The sequence below is a fragment of the Halyomorpha halys genome, unplaced genomic scaffold, assembly GCF_000696795.3.
Source record: "Halyomorpha halys isolate HHAL.00 unplaced genomic scaffold, Hhal_1.1 Scaffold431.1, whole genome shotgun sequence".
In the NCBI taxonomy this organism is placed as follows: domain Eukaryota; kingdom Metazoa; phylum Arthropoda; class Insecta; order Hemiptera; family Pentatomidae; genus Halyomorpha; species Halyomorpha halys.
Window position 1 is genome coordinate 83561 of NW_027108145.1, and position 18229 is coordinate 101789.

At 32.8% G+C, this 18229-nt stretch overlaps 1 protein-coding gene across 1 annotated transcript in view; it reads left to right on the forward strand.

Annotated features, from left to right (window-relative positions):
• The first annotated feature begins 1108 nt into the window (after positions 1-1108).
• Positions 1109-18229, forward strand: part of Neto (Neuropilin and tolloid-like) — a 43762-nt gene continuing 26641 nt past the window's right edge. The window contains exons 1-4 of the mRNA XM_067046545.1: positions 1109-1155; positions 2392-2534; positions 11294-11428; positions 13000-13149. Of these exons, the coding sequence (XP_066902646.1) occupies positions 1109-1155; positions 2392-2534; positions 11294-11428; positions 13000-13149 (475 nt within the window). The remainder of the gene's footprint in view (positions 1156-2391; positions 2535-11293; positions 11429-12999; positions 13150-18229) is intronic.

An 18229-nucleotide genomic window follows, 5' to 3' on the forward strand; every position in this document is an offset into this window, starting at 1 on the left:
TTGAGGATTAGATCCGGTGGTTCTGGTGGGCGTCGAAGAGTAAAAACTTTTGAGTTACATTTTTCAATGTTCAAGCTAATCATCCATTTAGTGAAATATTGTTCTAGATCATTAAGGTGACTTTGCAAAGTGTTTATAGCGATTATTAAATCATCTTGTTGAGAGAACACAGTTGTATCTTCAGCGAATATAGCTATAGAGGTGTGTGTGGACTGGATGATGTCATGGAGGTAGAAGTTGAACAGAATGGGAGAAAGGACTGAACCTTGTGGACTACCAGCAATGGATTTGTCCAAGAGTTGAATTTTTGTAATTAATTCTGACTGAAAATGTTCTACCGTTGAGGAATGTGCTCAGAATATTGTATAGGTATTTTGGAGTGCCTGCTTTCTTTAGTTTATATAGGAGACCTCGATGCCAGACCTTATCAAATGGTTGGATATCCAAGAACGCTACCAGGGTGTCTCTTTTTTTCGAATCCGTTAATTATAAATTCTGATAGTCTTGGCAGTTGGTGAGAAGTGGAATGACTGTATTAAAAACCGAATTGAAAATCAGGATTGATTTCGATGCTCTTAAAAAAAGAATTAAGATGTTTTTTTATAACTGATTCCAGTAATTTTCCAAAAATGAGTAATAAACTGATGGGTCTATAGCTGCTGATTTGTTTAGCATTCTTACCAGGCTTGTGAATTACTATGAGTTCGGCTTTCTTCCACGTATCAGGAAAATATCCAGTACGAAGGCAACTGTTAAAAATTGACGTGATGAAAACGACAGCTTTCCTGGGTAACATTTTGCTTGCTATTGTTAACGCCATATATATATATATTAATTAAAATTAACATATTTTATAATTAGACAATAAATATATTTAATTGTTATTAAACAATTACATTGTTTACTATGTATTTTTTCTGTATCACTGTATTGTGTTTTGGTTTAAAAGAAAGGGAACTATACTTGTAATGTTTATATGGTGAAATACCGGCTAGTAGGGATTAGCCACAACAATACTACAGTGGCCATGGTACAGTTGCCCCGTCGACTTCGTATCAGACAATCGCCCTGAGTATGGTTATCTGAGGAAAGGTCGATTTCTGATAACATGTTAAATGAGCCGCCCACCATAGCTTTTGAAGGAGTAATTTCCTGGTAATACCCATTTTTAACAGGTAACTGGGACTGATTTGAATCGGTGCATTCAAAATTTCTTTTTTTTGAATTTGATTCTTCTGATTGTAGATCTACATCAGATTTATTAGCGGTAATATGTTTGAGGTTTTGGGATAAATCGGGCAAAATATTTGATTCATTGCCTGATTGCATTTTATAAATAAAAATAACAAAAATTATAAAACAATCCATGAAAGCATGAAAAAAACAAAAATGTCTCATAGGCTGCACACATGCTAGAATAAAACCGCACTCTATGAAGTCAGAGGTGAAACTCTGATTAAAGATGATTCAAATGTAATATTATGGTCATGGTGTTCCCTGAATTGACAGTTAGTTAACTGTCATAATAACTGGTTTATTATTACCTGAAAATATAAACAAGAGAGGCAAATTATGATTTTTTATAGATATTTTCTTAAATAGTATTTATTCTGTTAGTAAACCAAAAGTTAATGTTGTTCATATCCTCCCCTCTATCACCTAGCCTAATTGAAAAGGCACTGTTGCACTTTTGTGTTAATATAAACACTTATTTCCTTAACATAATTTCTAAAATTCATATTCTAAGTAATATTTTTAAATATTACTATTGTACTTTAATTAATAAGAGTGTGCTTACACTAACTCCATGAACCCCAGTTCGAATCTGGCTGCGGCTGATAATTATTTTCTGTTACACTATAGCCGAGATTTCTGTTACCCTCTTAGTTCTGTAGCCTGATGGAGGTCCTCTCAGCCTCATAAAGTGGGTACTGTTAATTGTGGAAAAATCTGGTGGTTGAATGTGATCTTGATAAAATCACCTCCTTGTATAACCGTTGTTCTAAAAACAGTGCTTCCTCACAAAGTACTGAACCCATGACCCTTCACGGGTCATAGCAGTTCACATTATTATTATTACTTTAATTAATACTCAAGGTAATGTGTCCTTTTTCTTCGAGAAGTTAAAACTATATACACTGAAAAAAAATTAACGGTAACTTTATGTGCAAAGTGTGAAATAAAATTTGTTAACTAACCCTGGAACTATTCATTATCTTAGAGACAAAGTGAAATGACCTGCTACCACTATAAAAGAGTTTGGTTAGAGGTAATTTAAGACACAAAATTTTCATTTATATATCAAATGGTATGTGAAACTGCTAGTTGATTGCTCTTACAGGAGCCTAGGAATACATCTGGAATATTATGAAAATTTAAGTGATTCTGAAGCAAATTTATTCTTTCTTTTGTAGAAGCAGTCGATGAGAAGTGCTATCAGTTTAGTGTTGGAAAACAGGGCAAACTGGAGCTTTCTTCTCCAAACTATCCTGGTCTCTATCCAAACAATAGTGATTGCATCAGAGTCATTACAGGTAAGTCTAGGGCTGTTAATTTCAAGTATTCCACATAAATTTGAATGTTCAAGTTATAACTCACCAAAAAGAAGTTTTTTTGTAAAAGTTTTATCATCCTTTAGTTCATTATGTTTAACTTTTTTTACGTTAATATTTAATGTCATTTGCATTATTAATACAATAATACAATAATAATACAAAAATATTAACAACTAAAATCATAACAATCCTCACTTACTCGATACTTACTTTCTTATTATTATTATTATTATTATTATTTATCTGCAGTCTTACAATTAATTATGATTAAATGTATCTGCAAATAGGTTAAATTCCTGTAAAATTGTATAGAAAGTTACTCTTTCTTAATTTAATTAGAAAAATCAAGAAGCCTTCTTATCTTTATAAGTCTCACAAAATACTACTATCTTATAGCTAGCTTACAGTTTGTTTATGTTGTCCTATTTGAAGTAAATCAAATAACATACTCTTTTATTATTTGATTAGTAAAAAATTAACATGCTGACTGTCCATTACAAGATAACTCAAGTTTGCTTTCTTGCTTTGAATGTGAAGTATGAGTTATCTTGTTTTATTTATTCATTTTTTTAATTCTCCATATTTCATAATATTTACTAATTTCTTCATAGCTACCCAAATACTGGAAGTAAAAAAAACTATGAGATAACTCATGGTTGGCAAGAAATGGAAACTATGTGTTATCTTGTAGGCAGTAAATGTGATCAATCTATTTACTTCAAAATAAGAAGTGTTATAATATTCAATTAAAATTGATTCACTATTAATAATATTAAACTGAATTCACACTCACACACATTTAGTTACTCCTACTTCATCACCGACTTATTGATTATTTGTTTTGAATATTGATTTCTTTTTTGTGGTACCGAGTCATTGAAAATCATCTGAATAAATTCAAAAACCTATATTTTCTTCTATGGATAGTAGCTGGAAATCAATCATGTTCATTGAGCACTACCAGGCCTTTCTTTTTGAAGTTTCCTGCTGATATGATCTGTGTATTCTACTATTATTCTATTTTTCTCCTTGGTCACCACAGCCTCAAAACGTATTTAAAAATCCAAATATATTCTAAATTAAATTAAAAAAAAAACAGTAAAGCAATATCATTATTATGGTCAGTATATTAAATAAACAAATGATTTAATTAACAAGAAAGATAAAATTAAATAAAATGAAAACAGTGTTAAGCATAAATTATGCTTTTAGGATGAAATATATAGTGGAAAAACTTAATTTAAACAAAATAAAATCATCCCTGAGTCAAATCCTGAACCATTCAGGAACTAGTGTTTTCATTATTTTTTCTTGTAATTTCTAGGTATTCTAAAAGTGAAACCAAGGAAAAACTAAGGTCTTATGGATGTGTCATTCTTAATTGCACTTGTTTTTATCTGATTTTTCAAGATGAATTATATTTTAAAACTTCTTTGGCAATTTTTTAAGTAGTAATTAAGACATCAAAGACAGATATGTAACATATATGATGTACCTTTGCTATCTTATTGTCAATCATATACTGTTATATTATTCGCCTTTATAGCTTCATTTACAGAAATCAATGTTATGTAACCATTTATTTTTTAACCATCTTACAAACAGTATCATCAAGGAATAGATTGATTTATTTTCATTTTTTATTTACATAAAATGCCCTGTTTTGTTTTAAAGCCATTTGTGTTAAACCTTCGTTCTTACAGCTTAGTAAAGTTTTCCCATCTTGATGTTAAATTATTTATAGGTGTTTATAATATCCTAAGAAGGGTTTAGCAGAAACCATTGTGTTGACTATTTCTTTATTGTTGGAAAAAGGGGTGGGCATGTCAAGAGTCATATTGTCTACTTCGAACTATATAAAGATTTAGCTTTTTTTAAAAAAAGTTAAAAATAACCCAGAATTATTGTCATAGTTATTCTACCATGCTGTTAATTGGAGTTAATATACCTGCAGTTTGTTTTAAACTTGTAAACCAAAAGTCTAGAATTTTCAGATTTTTGGTCTTAGTCATTACTAACAAACTAAATCTCACATCATGAAAAAACATGAAAGTGAAAGGACAGTAATTCTTATAAGAGTAAAATGACCCTGGGAACAGAAGGGCAGAAGAGATGTGTAGTAAATAACAATTTTTTATCTCTGAAATTCCAAATGTAACTTGTAACTTGTTTGTATGACATCCCAAAAATATAATATTGTATTTGTGAAGTTGTTTCTTTCATTTTGACAGGTTACTGGGTCATACTTATTGCCTAAGATCTGGCAATGGTGGTCTCCTCTTGCGACAACAAGGATCAGGAGGGAGACATGAACAGGTTTATAGTCAGTCTTCAGACATGATTGGAGGAGATTAAAATGGTAGTAGGCATTAAGAAATCACAATTCCAATAGCTTTTACCACTGTAAATGATTAAAAATAAACCATTGAATTACATAAATATCACCTGTCTCTCAAAAATAGAGCTAAATATCTCAGTACTGTGTAGAAAAAAGATTTATTTTGATTACACATGTTAAAGAATTACTTACTTGGACTAAAAAAGAAGTAGAGATAAATTAAAGCTACCAGAGCTAACTGGGGAACATGCTTTTATTTACTTGTCTGATATATGTCCATAAATCAAATGTGGTACTGAAATGCATAGAACTAGATCCTCAAAATTTATAAATATATATACACAAAATGTATATATACAAATTAAGCAGCAAAAAAAGAAATGGATTTTAAAGGCTGATTATAGGTAATGTGTTTGTTATAGTGGGTAATGTGGTTGGTTCAGAGTAGGTTTGGACTTGGTTCTATGAAATAATTCTTTCAAGATTAAACGGGTAGGAAAGAATTACTTATTCATCTTAAGACTTCTCATCTATAAGTAGGTTATTGTACTTTTTAACATCTTCAATCTTTTTACCACACGTTTTAGTTTTTGGCAAATGTTGTTTTTTCTATTCAGGTTAAACAAAACGGTTCTTTCAAATGAAGCTATAGTCCTAGCTGATGCCTTGGCAAGAGAAGGCCTGAACACCCGATACATTCTACCAGAGTAACTAAGTCCACTATTCATTTCAATGTTTCTAGGAAACAGGCAGTTATTAGCTGACATGACCCTGGGCCACAACGCAATTTGAAGATTAATTTATGTTGCTCTTGATATTGAGAATTTTTCATTTAATTGCACCTGATGTTCAGGATTCTGGAGTGGACCATAAATTGGAAAGGCATTATAGAGAAAGGTAATTATTTCTTTACCAGCAATGGGGAGTAGTTTCATTCTTATACAAGTCTTGCTTCAAACTGTACCATTCATATGGTTGAGACAGAGAGGACAAGGGAAGAGATTCCAGACTGAAAACCTGCACAAAAATTGACATTTTATGATGAAAACATTGACACCACTTTTTTGAACCTTTAGTGCACTGGCAATAAAGAAATGAGAGTCTGCTTGTCAGAGCATGGTGCTTGATAAAAATGGTGGCTGTTTCAAAACGTTAAAATAAAGTAGTTTTACATTCCGAGCTCCATATCTTTAAAACTACCTACAATATTAGAAAACCTAATAGAATATCATTTAAAGTAGAGTAAATTTGCTAAAATATGAGCCCTAAAACAGTTATTTATGTTCAATAATTCCCAAGATATACTTTTTTATAAAGCAATATTTCATAAAACATGTGGTGAAAAGTTAGTAGTAAGTTAATTTATTTTGGGAAATCAATATCTCAATTCTTTTAGTACTCATATGAAAGCTAGTTTAATGTACAATAAAATAGTTTACGACATTTATCTTCATAGGAGTAGTAATTTTTATGATAAATGCCCAAATAAATACACAAAATGCTAATTTCTCTTTAATCAGGCAACATTTTTGATTAATGGAAAACTATATCTCAGGAATCATCAGACGTAAAGATGTCTGTCAGCACTTGAATTAAAGCAAGTTTAATGTGCTATAAAGTATTTTATAAAATTTATCTTCTTAATAGTAGTAGTAGTGTTCATGATATTTGCTAAAATAAATTCAATATAGTCCAGTTGTTTGGACAAAATTTCATACGCAAATATTAGAAGAACCACTATTTCTGCAAAGATAAATCTTATCAACTACTTTATAATATATTACGTCTAGTAGTTACTGAGATATAGTTCTCCATTATCAATTTTTTTCTGATCAAGGAGAAATTAACATTCTGTGCATTTATTTTGGCATTTATCATGAAAACTACTACTCCTATGAAGATAAACATTGTAAACTATTTTATTGTACATTAATCTAGCTTTCATATGAGTGCTAACAGACATCTGTAAGCCTAATGGTTCCTGAACTATAAATTTCCCAATATAAATTCAATAACTTCTGATTTTATAGTACTTGGTTTATGATATGTTGCTTTCTAAAAAAGTAGGTCTGGGGATCTATTAAACGTAAATAGGGCTCTTTTAGGGCTCATATTTAAAAAAATGTACTCCACTATATATAATGTTTTATTAGGTTTTCTAGTGTTGTAGGTAGTTTTATATTTACAGAGCTCTGAATGCAAAGTGAATTTTTTTACCCCTTTGAAACAACCACTGTTTTTCCTGCGAGAATGATCTGAACTTATTTCCATTTCGATGGGGCTCTGGCTGCTTTTAGTTATAGGGATGCTTCTAGTGGCTATGATCTCCTTTTCTCTGTTGAACACCCCATTTTGATGCAGAATAGCGTATGCCCACTTATTTATTGCAAGAATTATCTCCTAATACTTAGATTATGTGAGAACTACAATATCGAAATAACCTACAGGATCCCCCATTATAATTTAGACAGAATATTTGTGCGATAATTTAGGGAGGGACATTAGACATTGTTATCCAACTCTTAGTGATTTAAATCAGCTTTAAGATAATTTCTTTATAATTATTATCAAAATATAATACCTTCTATGCCTGACAGGATTAGGGTCTTTTACTCTCGAAGAGGGAGTTATACCTGATATTAAGTGGGTATCACTGTCAGAAAACCTGAAAAATATTTATTAAAAATTGTATAATCAACCTTTACTACTAATGATTAATACTTATTCTATTTCCTAGGGATTTGTTTCTGGTATGAAATTTCACACCTGGAAATGATTAATTTTTCATAAACTTATATTCAAATACCAAACATTTTTATTATCCCATTAACTCTTTAGTAATCCCTTTATATTTAAGGTTTCATATGTGTCTTTGGTGTCTAAACTACTTCAAATTACTATTCATAAAAATAATAAATTTTAAATAATATATCCAATTAAAAACTAATTATCATTGAACCTCAACGTCAAACTTCCATTTATCAAATTTCAATTCTGTGTATTCTTTTTCTTTCTTTTTTTCAGGAACCTGCTTGAATTCTAATTTTATAAAAAACTTTAATTTATCCAATACAATGTTAAAAAACAGTTTTCTCATGTTTGATATTAAAATCTATGTATATTCATTGTTAATTATTTGAACAAGCATTAAAAAATGTTACATCATTTTATGAGGCAATACAAATTTAGGAAAGATTGTCATGATGATAAGGAAAGATTCATTGATAGTACAACAGGTGTAACTCCTAATTAGTATTAGAAATCGTTAAGTTTTTCTCTAGTTTTAATCTTAATGCCCACCCAATAAAAGGTAAATTAGTTTGATGGTGTTGAAATTAAAGAGGAAATTTTACAAATGAAGATAGATATACAAATTGGTTCTAGTATTTGTGGGTGTGCTCAGGAAAAGGTCCAACTATTTTTTCAGTATATAATATATAGTATATAGTTTCTGGAAAAATCATAAATTTGAAAATGTATAGGAATTTGTGTATCTTAGATCTCTGGTGTCACAAGATAATAATCCCAAATTAGAGTTAAGGGGAAGAATTTTGACTGCCTGTAACTGCTACTTTGGCCTTAGGTGTCACCTCAGATCCAATACTTTATCAACAAAGACTAAAGTGAGTCAATATAAAACACTTATGTAGAGTATTGTAGAATTTCTACTTCATACTGAAGAATTATAGAAAAGCACTATCTCCAAGACAGCACATGGAAATATTTTTATATTATTCTGCTGGCCCTTAGTTTTAGAGTAGAGCAGTAGAAAAGTGGTACATTAGGGGTATTCATGATGTTGTGTTAAATGTAAAATGTTTTGCCATGTTAAATGTTATAACTATAAGATTGTGAGCAGCACTATTTGAAGTCATGTTAAACATTAAATGCACAAGAGCCCCTAGCGGATTTTCTCAGCAACTTGTTGTATAAGCCTTTATGTTTATAACCTTCCTTCCAGAACCTCATGTTATTGTTTACTTCAGTTTTGATTTAAGTAATTAATTAAAACATGCCTAGAGTGAGTGAAAAGTGGAATTTGTGTGAAAGTTTAGCTTATGAGTGTCTTATTGATCTTCAAACTTGTGAAGAAGAGAATGAAGATGAGCTAATTGACAACTGTATTGAAAGTCACAACAACTAATATGGCGGCGATCTCAACTGGTCTATTGTGTGATGTCATTCTCGATTTAACTGACCAAGTAACAGACTCTCAGCCATGTTAAATGTATTTCGTTTTACCACGGCAAAAGAAGGCAATTTTTTTCGATTTAACACGAGTTTTTCCATTTAACACGCTTTAACATAGATCATGAATACCCCTATTATGGAGTGTTAGCTTTTGTTTGATCACTCAAATTTGAGTTAATGCTATTACTACACCATCTACTATGTAGCCTCTACATTTTAATCACTTCACTTAATAAACTTGAAGCAGTTCTGGTTGAGACTTGGAAAAATCGGAACTGCTTTAACATAGTCAGCCTTTATGACCCCATTTATAACTTTTTTTTTACCACTTACCTGGTCATTTCTGACATACAGGGAGTTGTCTGTAGGTAACAACCTATTCTAACCAGAGTTGGGGGGTCAAGTTTTCATTCTGTGGGACTGCCATGAAATAAATGTCAATTCAAAACCTCCTTAAAACAATATATAAGTCATACAACAGCCCAGTTTTTCGAGTGTGGGAGTCAATTCGCAATTGTTCCACTTATAAGCTAGAAAACAGCCCTAAGAGTGTTGCAAAATTTATCCCTATTGCATCTATGTAAGCACAGACAGAGAGATCTTCAAGTTCATAGCTAAATTTCAGAATCACGATTTTTGGAACAATCTAAGTGGATCAATACACACCAATGGGAAGGTTACTGTCAACCCACAGATTCAAAATTCAAGAAACTATCACAGACTTCTACCAGAAACTATTTACAAAATATGGTATTACACCTGGAGAACCTGCAATTTTTGCTAAAAACCATGATATTTTTCAGCATAATCCATTCAACATACACAACTGAATTTTTATAAGACAATCTCATATAGTTTAGTTTTTCTAATGCTTTTTGGGGTGCTGAATAAAATTCTGGATTTTGCTATCTCTTATCTAGAATACTAATTTCAGGAAATGCTTAAACCACAAGAAAATTATAGTTTCCTGTTTAAATTTTAAAAAATATTGGCTCTATGACAAAAAAGTTTTTAAAAAAATTTAAGATAAGAAAATTTCATGCTAATTTGGTGTATAAATATTGTTTTATCTATTGGATAGTTTAGGTACTTTACATTAATATATTGTGAAAATCCGACCATGCTCTTAAAAAGTGATTTCATCTTTGATTTTTTGCTTAATATATATTATATTGTAAATAAACAAACTTTACGAAGAATACAATTTTTTTTATTTAAGTAATCATAAATATTATTTAATTTTATAAGTATAGTGGAACTTCGTTTATCCATCCCGAGGGATAAGAGTGAGAAACTGCTGGTAAAGTGAAACAGCCAGTTAATCTAATCTAGAGTAAACATTTTTGTACATAAAATGCTGCTAATTATTACTCTATGGTTCATAATTATGAGAGATAGTTGACCATGGATGACTTGTACGAGGAGAAGATGGTTGGGGGTGCGGTCAAAATGAAACACAAATAAGTTGATGTAACTTAAACTTATTTAATCGTGCCAACGTTTCGGCTAGAGTTTCTAGCCTTCATCAGGGCTAAGAACACAACAAAATAACAACCAATTAATATAGAAAATCAATCATTATTTCATTATAGTTCATTATTTCTGAATTGTTACATATTGAAAAAAAAAATTGTATTGATTTTTCTTTTTAATAGGTTTTGGTATAATGATTCCATAAACTTTATTATTTTTCCTCTATCGTATATGGCTAAGATATGGGCATATGAAATTTTTAATCGCACAACTTTTTTTTTTTCAATATGGTGAATGGAAATGTTGGGTTCCAAGGATCATCCTGGGAAGATTTGCCAAATCTCCAAATAATCACACCAGTCTTGTTCTACAAAAGTTATAGATGATGATCGATTTTCTATTTTTTGATACTACTAATCTCTAAATGTAAAACCTCAACTTTTGGGAAAGAATTCAAATTTTATTTGCTTAGTTGATTACAAAGGTTCTTTTTTGTTAAGAATAAACAAAAAAAATATATATATATTTTTCAAGTTTTTGTGCAATAACTGGTTTTGTAAATTATCTATTACAATTTGAATTACTCAAATCTTATTTAGTTAATAAGTATGTTAAATATGTTAAATTTTAGGTTCTGTAAATATTGTGTTAATTGTTAATTAACATGATTAAAAATAATTATGTATTATTACCTAATTTTTTAAACAATATATGTATATTTTTCATTTTCTTACAGCTCCACATGGCCACACATTGAAGTTAGACTTCCGAGACAAATTTTCATTAGAACCTTCTGATGAATGTAAATTTGATTACTTGGAAATTCGGGATGGAGCTCATGGATATGATCCTCTCATTGGCAGGTATTGTGGTGAGTAAAACATCAACACAAACAGCTGTAAATTGGTCATCAATAATGAAATATTTCAGCTGCTCATTTTTTATTCCATTTTTTACAAACAAAACAAATAGTTAAAAGTAAACAGAACATTGTTGGAAAACATGTATGATGTTCCAGTGAAATGAATAGAACTAGAATAGAAACTTAATTCTAAGATGTAGCATAAATGAACAAAAAGCAACAAACAAAACCCATATAGCTTTCTATCTTGAATGAATGGTGGGGAAGAATTCCCTCAGTGTAGCACCATTCTAGCTCTCTACCTGCCATCCATTCCACTCTTCTATGGGGTCCTCCCATTGCATCTGCTTCCATAAAATTGTGTATCTCACTCATCTTCTGTCACAGTCCCTCCAGTAGTGCTTCCAGCTCCTGCCTCTTCACTTCATATTTAACATCTTAAGAATGAGATCAAGAGGCATCACCCTTGTAGCATCTGGACTACCACATACGATACTTTCCTATACAACTTTGTGATCCATAGCAAAGCTAGTTTCTATATAATGGCTCATCTCCATTTCTTAACCTGTTTCAGATCCATCCTGGGGATGCCTACCTCAAAATACACTAGACCACTCCTTTATAGATGGTAATTGTGGCTGGGTACCTGAGGCCCCAGAATGCACCCCCTAGGCTTAGTCCAGTTAGTGACATGGTCACCCTATTCTTCAAATACCTCAGGTGAAAAGTGGCATGGCCTCTTTATCTCATACGAAGGTATATGACCTCCTCACCTGGTCTAGCTCTTTCTTCTTGTATATCTAGGTTGATAGGATGAGCCTCTTATGAGTATGGTCTGGGATGTGGCCTTACTCAATTTTCTCCTCATGTACCACTCTGAAACAAGACTAATGCACTTATGCATTTGTCTTCTGTCTTACTCTGTTATCCTTGGCCACAATGATAGTCAGATCATCAATGTTGACCATGGCAAGGAACCTCTTTTAATTCTCTCAGCAGTTCATCAAACACTAGTTTCAATTAGGTAGGACCAGGAACTGAGCCCTTTACATCTCTTACCATTTGTTATCTCCTACTTACATCAGCTATTATTCTTTAGAAGCTATTCCTCTTTTTTATTTTAGTTTTATGTAACCTTCTTTTTTTTTTCATTGTGCGATTGAAAATTTCTGATAGAAATCTTAAGTTATATTTTGGCAAATATGGTAAAGCATCTTGGGTCAACAAAATTAAAACAATAATTGATTAAATGATTAAATTGAATTGACATGTTTGTTATTCATACAGTTTCCAATCCCTTTTGAATATTCCTACAGTAATTATATAAATATAAAACTTAACGGTAATTGCCTGTGCATTACAAATAATTATTCAGCTAATATTAAAAACAACTAATGATAATTTGTTTTGTTTAATTTTTTAATGGAAATTTTGAACTTTCCCCACTTTTATTCTAAATTTACAGTTAAAGTTGATTTTAGAAATTGATTAGATTTAATCTAATATTATTGTTTTCACATATCAATTTGGATGTTAGCAACCCGAGGTTTGATGTTACAAACTGTTTACTTTTTTGATAGGTGAGTCTTACCCTCCAGCAATACCATCTACTGCACGGTCATTATGGTTGAGGTTCAGGTCAGATGAAAATATTGAGTACTCTGGCTTCAGGGCTATCTGGGAAGAGGTACCAAAACCAGAATCAGGTAATGGAAGCAGCACTGTTAAAGGTATTTGGAATATCTTTTAGTTTTTTTTGTTCAGTGCCTTTATTTATTTTTTTTATTTTTTTAGTTAAAATATCAACTAGATTGCATATTTTGGCTTTTCCATTAAAGACAATTTATACTTTTTATTAATTGCTGTTGACTTATACTTTGACTATCTAATGTTTGTTTTCTCATCATCATTATGTTTTTCAATTAATGGTTTATTTTCTTTTTTTAAGTTTCTTTAAAATTTTTTTTGGTTTATTTATTTACTTTTACTTGGTTTATTACAGAATAATGTTAATGTAGTCTTATCTAAATAAAATTCACCACACTAACAACATAATTATTTTTATAATATGTGCGTGTTTATGTGTTTGCAATGGAAGTTGTGATTGAGGAAAAAAAAATGTATTATTTTTATATAAAAATGAAGAGAAGATGGTTGGGGATGTGGTTAGTGAAGAACACAAATAAGTAAAATCGTATTTATTAGTGCCAATGTTTTGACCAGTATTTTAAGCCTTCATCAGAGTTAAGAACAAAAAACAAGCTAACCGATGAATAAAAGAATTTTTTTATCTCGTTTTTTATTTTTTTGTTCTTTGACCTGATGAAGGCTTGAAATTCTTGGCGAAATGTTGGCCCTAATAAATAAGCTTTTACTTGTTTGTGTTCTTCACTGACCGCATCATCAACCATTTTCTCATTTATAAATATCCACTGTCTACAATTAACTCATCATTATTTTTATATAAGATTGTTTTATTCTCTCTTTCTGTTAGTGCACTAATATTTAACACTTATGAATTTGATGATATGGATAATGATTTCACAATGGAAAATAGCTCTAGTACCAGATTGTAATGCTGTTCTACCAGTCATTTTTTTGAAGAAAGGTAGAAACTATAGGACCCAAGTCGTGATTGAAACTCACACTGCAACTAGAAACAAGCTTGTCTACAATATTATATATTTATGTTACTATAAACACTGTCCAGAAAACTACTTAAGGATTAGACTCTAGATGAACTGCTGTAAATTTCATCACAATGTTAAGGATTTATTATCTACACCAAGTGCCCTTGCAATCATCAGGTTTTAAGGAATGCATTGGAGAAGAAAGAGAGTGCCTCAAATATTCAGGATTCAACCGATACGTGAGGTGTAAATATAGAAACATTGTTTGGGACCAATCTGCTTTTGACAGAATACAAATATGTACCTTGAATATTAGGGAAATATACTTTCTCAAAATACGAATAATCACTCTTCATGCCACCTACATTGACTTGTAAACTTTTATGATTATATTAAGTGACTAAAAAATTACAGGTAAATGCTCATTACTAGAAAACCTATTGTGACTCAATAAACACATTGCAATTTCAATACATTAAACATAAGGAATCCTATAGCTGTAACTATATAAAATTACAAAATCTTAGACACAGTCATATTATCTAGACACCATTATCCGGGCATCCATGGGCAGTTTAATTTAACGCAGTAAAACTAAAGTTACTTTTCATTTTTCTGAATTCACAGTTCATACCTTGACAAAAATGTTGATATTAACATAGTTGTAAACAAAATAGATCAGATTATAAAGTAGTACAATAATTAGTGAATAATCTTAGATATCAAACTTCCATTATGGGTTATTACTATAGAACGAGATTGAAGTAATTCCTAGGGGTTGAATATTTGATAACTTATAGTGTACTGCGAAGTAAAAATAGTACAGATCTTACTATAGACATCCTAAGTATTTTTTTTTTATTCTTCTAGTATATAGACAATTACAGAAAATAAATGAGAATATTAGAACATTCTAATCTATCAAATATTTTTGACACCTAAATCACCATGAGTGCCTTTAATATCATCTCTCTGGCTATTTTTTGTTTTATGTGCAGCTATCGTTTAATTACTATTGCAATTAAATTCAAAACTTTCTCAATCTGTGAATAACTTGAAACAATTAATTCTACTATATTTTTGTGGTAAGGGCCATTATTTTAATATATTTTTAAAATGCCCATCTAATCCTAACACTATCCTCACCACGTATGCCGATGACACATACGTGCTTGGAGTTAATAATAACCCTTTAATTCCATCCTATATCACAACCCTCGAAGAATGGTGTCAAAATTGGAGGATGAAAATAAATCCCATCAAATCATCTTCACCCTGCATCATAAACCTACCAACTGCTTTACCGTATCCTTTAATATTTAATAATGTTGCTCTTATTTCTGTCGGACAAACCTGCTATTTTTAGTTGAAACAACATTTGTCAATATGTACATTTATTTTAAAAAGAATTTATAATGTAGGAATGAACTCTATTTAAATTTAAATGTAAAAATAAACTCTATTTGAATTTAGATGTAGAATGTATGCTAGGGAATCAAGAGAGAAAAACTACCAAATTGAATAAAGAACTGGAAGTCTTTTTCTTCTGGAGGATGCCTGAGCTTAGGACACCTGAAAAGTATATTATAGTGTAAGACTGTAGGGTAGAGACTTTATTGTGTGCATTGAAGATCATGTAATACAAGCTTCTCTAGTTTTTTTTTGTTTTTTTTTTCCTGACTAAGAAGCACTGCGGCCACAGAGGGCCTATTGTACGCCGTCCCTCCTCTGCTCAAAACAGGTCAATTGCCTTTGCAAATCTGGACGCTGTATAAGGATCCACTGTCTCACAAAGTTTGGGATCCAAGATACGATCCTTACCGAAGATGAGGAATCATGTTCTTGCCACTACATCACATCTGCAAATAATGTGGTTAGCAGTCTCTTCATCCTTCCTGCAAAACCTGCAGATAGGGGACTCTATCAGTCTCATTTTATAGAGATGCATATTTAGCTAACAGTGTCCCGTGCATAGACCTGTCACCCATCTTAAGATACTCCTATCCATATTAAGATGACAGTTACTTCTTTTCGGGCAGGATCCCTTGAGGAACATTTTTGATTGTTCCATTCCTCTGGTATTTCTCCAGAGTAGCCCAGCCTTGCTCTCAGCAATCTTTTTGATGTGCCTCTTCGCATGGCTGAGACTAATCCCACATATGGGGTCAGGTATGAGACGAACATACTCAGATCCTTTCCTTGCTAGGTAGTCCGCTCGCTCATTTCCTCTAATCCCTTTATGTCCAGGCGCCCATTCCACCCACACCTTGTTGGCCAAGGAGAGATAGTTCAGGTTAGCCTTACACTCCACCAATTTGGAGCGGGTTACATATTTATCCAGCCATTTATGCACCTGACTGTCCGTGTAAATCGTAATTAGCCTTTCCTTCATGCCCTCTTTTATTAAATTCTGGGCACAGACATTTATTGCAAACACCTCAGCCTGGAATACTGTAGTGTGTTTTCCTAACGAGATGGATGTGCTTTGATTGAGCGCTGTGTAGTGGTCTCTCTACCAGCTTAGTCTCCCTAATATGTCTGTCCAGGACCTTCTCAAGTGTCTTCATTAAGAAGGATATCAGACAGATAGGTCTGTACGCCTTGGGGTTGTCATAAGAAGCTTTCCCTGGTTTGGGTATATAACACACCTTCGACACTCTCCAGCTACATGGAATGTGACTCAGTGCCAAACTCCCCCTTAGCAAAGCTAAGAGGTATGGTTTCAAGATTGTTAGGCCTTTTTGTAATAAGGCCGGAAAAATTCCATCCATGCCGGCTGATCTAAAGGGCGAGAAGGATTTAATCGCTCACTCAACCTTGCCAGAGTTGACAATCCTATTTTCCATGACCCACATATCTCTACTGCAAGTTTAGCTCTCTATAGTGGGAGTTGTGTCATTTTCTTCCATCAGTACACACCCAGGGAAGCATGAGCGTGCCAGAGCCTCCAGGGTTCCCACCTCAGAGTTGGTGAACCCCCCTTCCATGATAACAGCACCCAACACTCCCCTTTCAGAGTCCCTGGATAGAATCCTGTTGATCCTGAACGTGGAGGGAGCAACATTAACATCATTGCAAAATCTCCTCCTTGCCCCTCTTTTGGTCTTCCTCACAGTCCTATTGTAGTCAGTTTGTGCACTCTTGTAAGTGTCCCAACAGCCTGTTCTTTTGGCTGTGTTGAAGAGTCTCCTCATGAGTCCTCTCAGCCAAGCCAGTTCCTCATTCCACCAGGTTGTATTCCTGTTGGTTTGGATCCTGCATACACTATTATTATCAGTGTAGGATCTTATGATCGCGTCCGTTCGGGACATGTTAAGGCATTTAAGCTGCCAGGTGTTCCAGATTGTTCCTGGACAACTCTTGACCTCTTCCTCGATTTGGGTACAGTAGGAATCCCAAATTCGTCAACTTTGGATTCCAGTACACCGACTCGGTCATGTCACATGTTGTTAAGTCATACCTAATATATTGATGATTTGAGCATGACTCATCATCCGAGACATGCCAGTTCTTAATCATCGGACCTACTTGATGAGTGGCTATAGTTATATCCATGACTTCCGCCCTCACCCTATTGACAAAGGTAGCCTTGCTACCTCTGTTGAGGATCTCTAAGTCATGCCCTAAAAGATACTCTAAAAGAGACTCACCTCTCTGGTTGGTGTTTGTGCTCCCCCAGAGCCAGTGATGGGCGTTGGCATCCATGGAAGCCACTATTTCATCCTTCCCAGGCAGCTCATCCACCATTCTCCTCAAGGCCGCCATTGGTATGGCCTCTTCATAGGGGAGGTAACCAGAGGCAAGTGTCACCTCACTATAGGTTCCCTCTTTGAGGGCCAACTTCGCTGCTGCCACGTCCCTGGAACATAAGTGCCAAAGAGGCAACATTTTGAGTTTACCCTTATACAGGATACAGGTTCTGGCATGCATTGGCACAGAGATAATGCTTTACCCCTGCATGCCCAGTCCACTGATCCTGCATTTAAATAAGTAAGGTTCTTGAGTTAAAATAATATCTATGTCCTTACCCTTAACATACTACTGTAGAACATTGCAAGACCTTCTCAAGTGTCTTCATTAAGAAGGATGTCAGCCAGATATATAACACACCTTCGACACTCTCCAGCTACATGGAATGTGAGTCAGTGCCAAACTCCCCCTTAGCAAAGCTAAGAGGTAT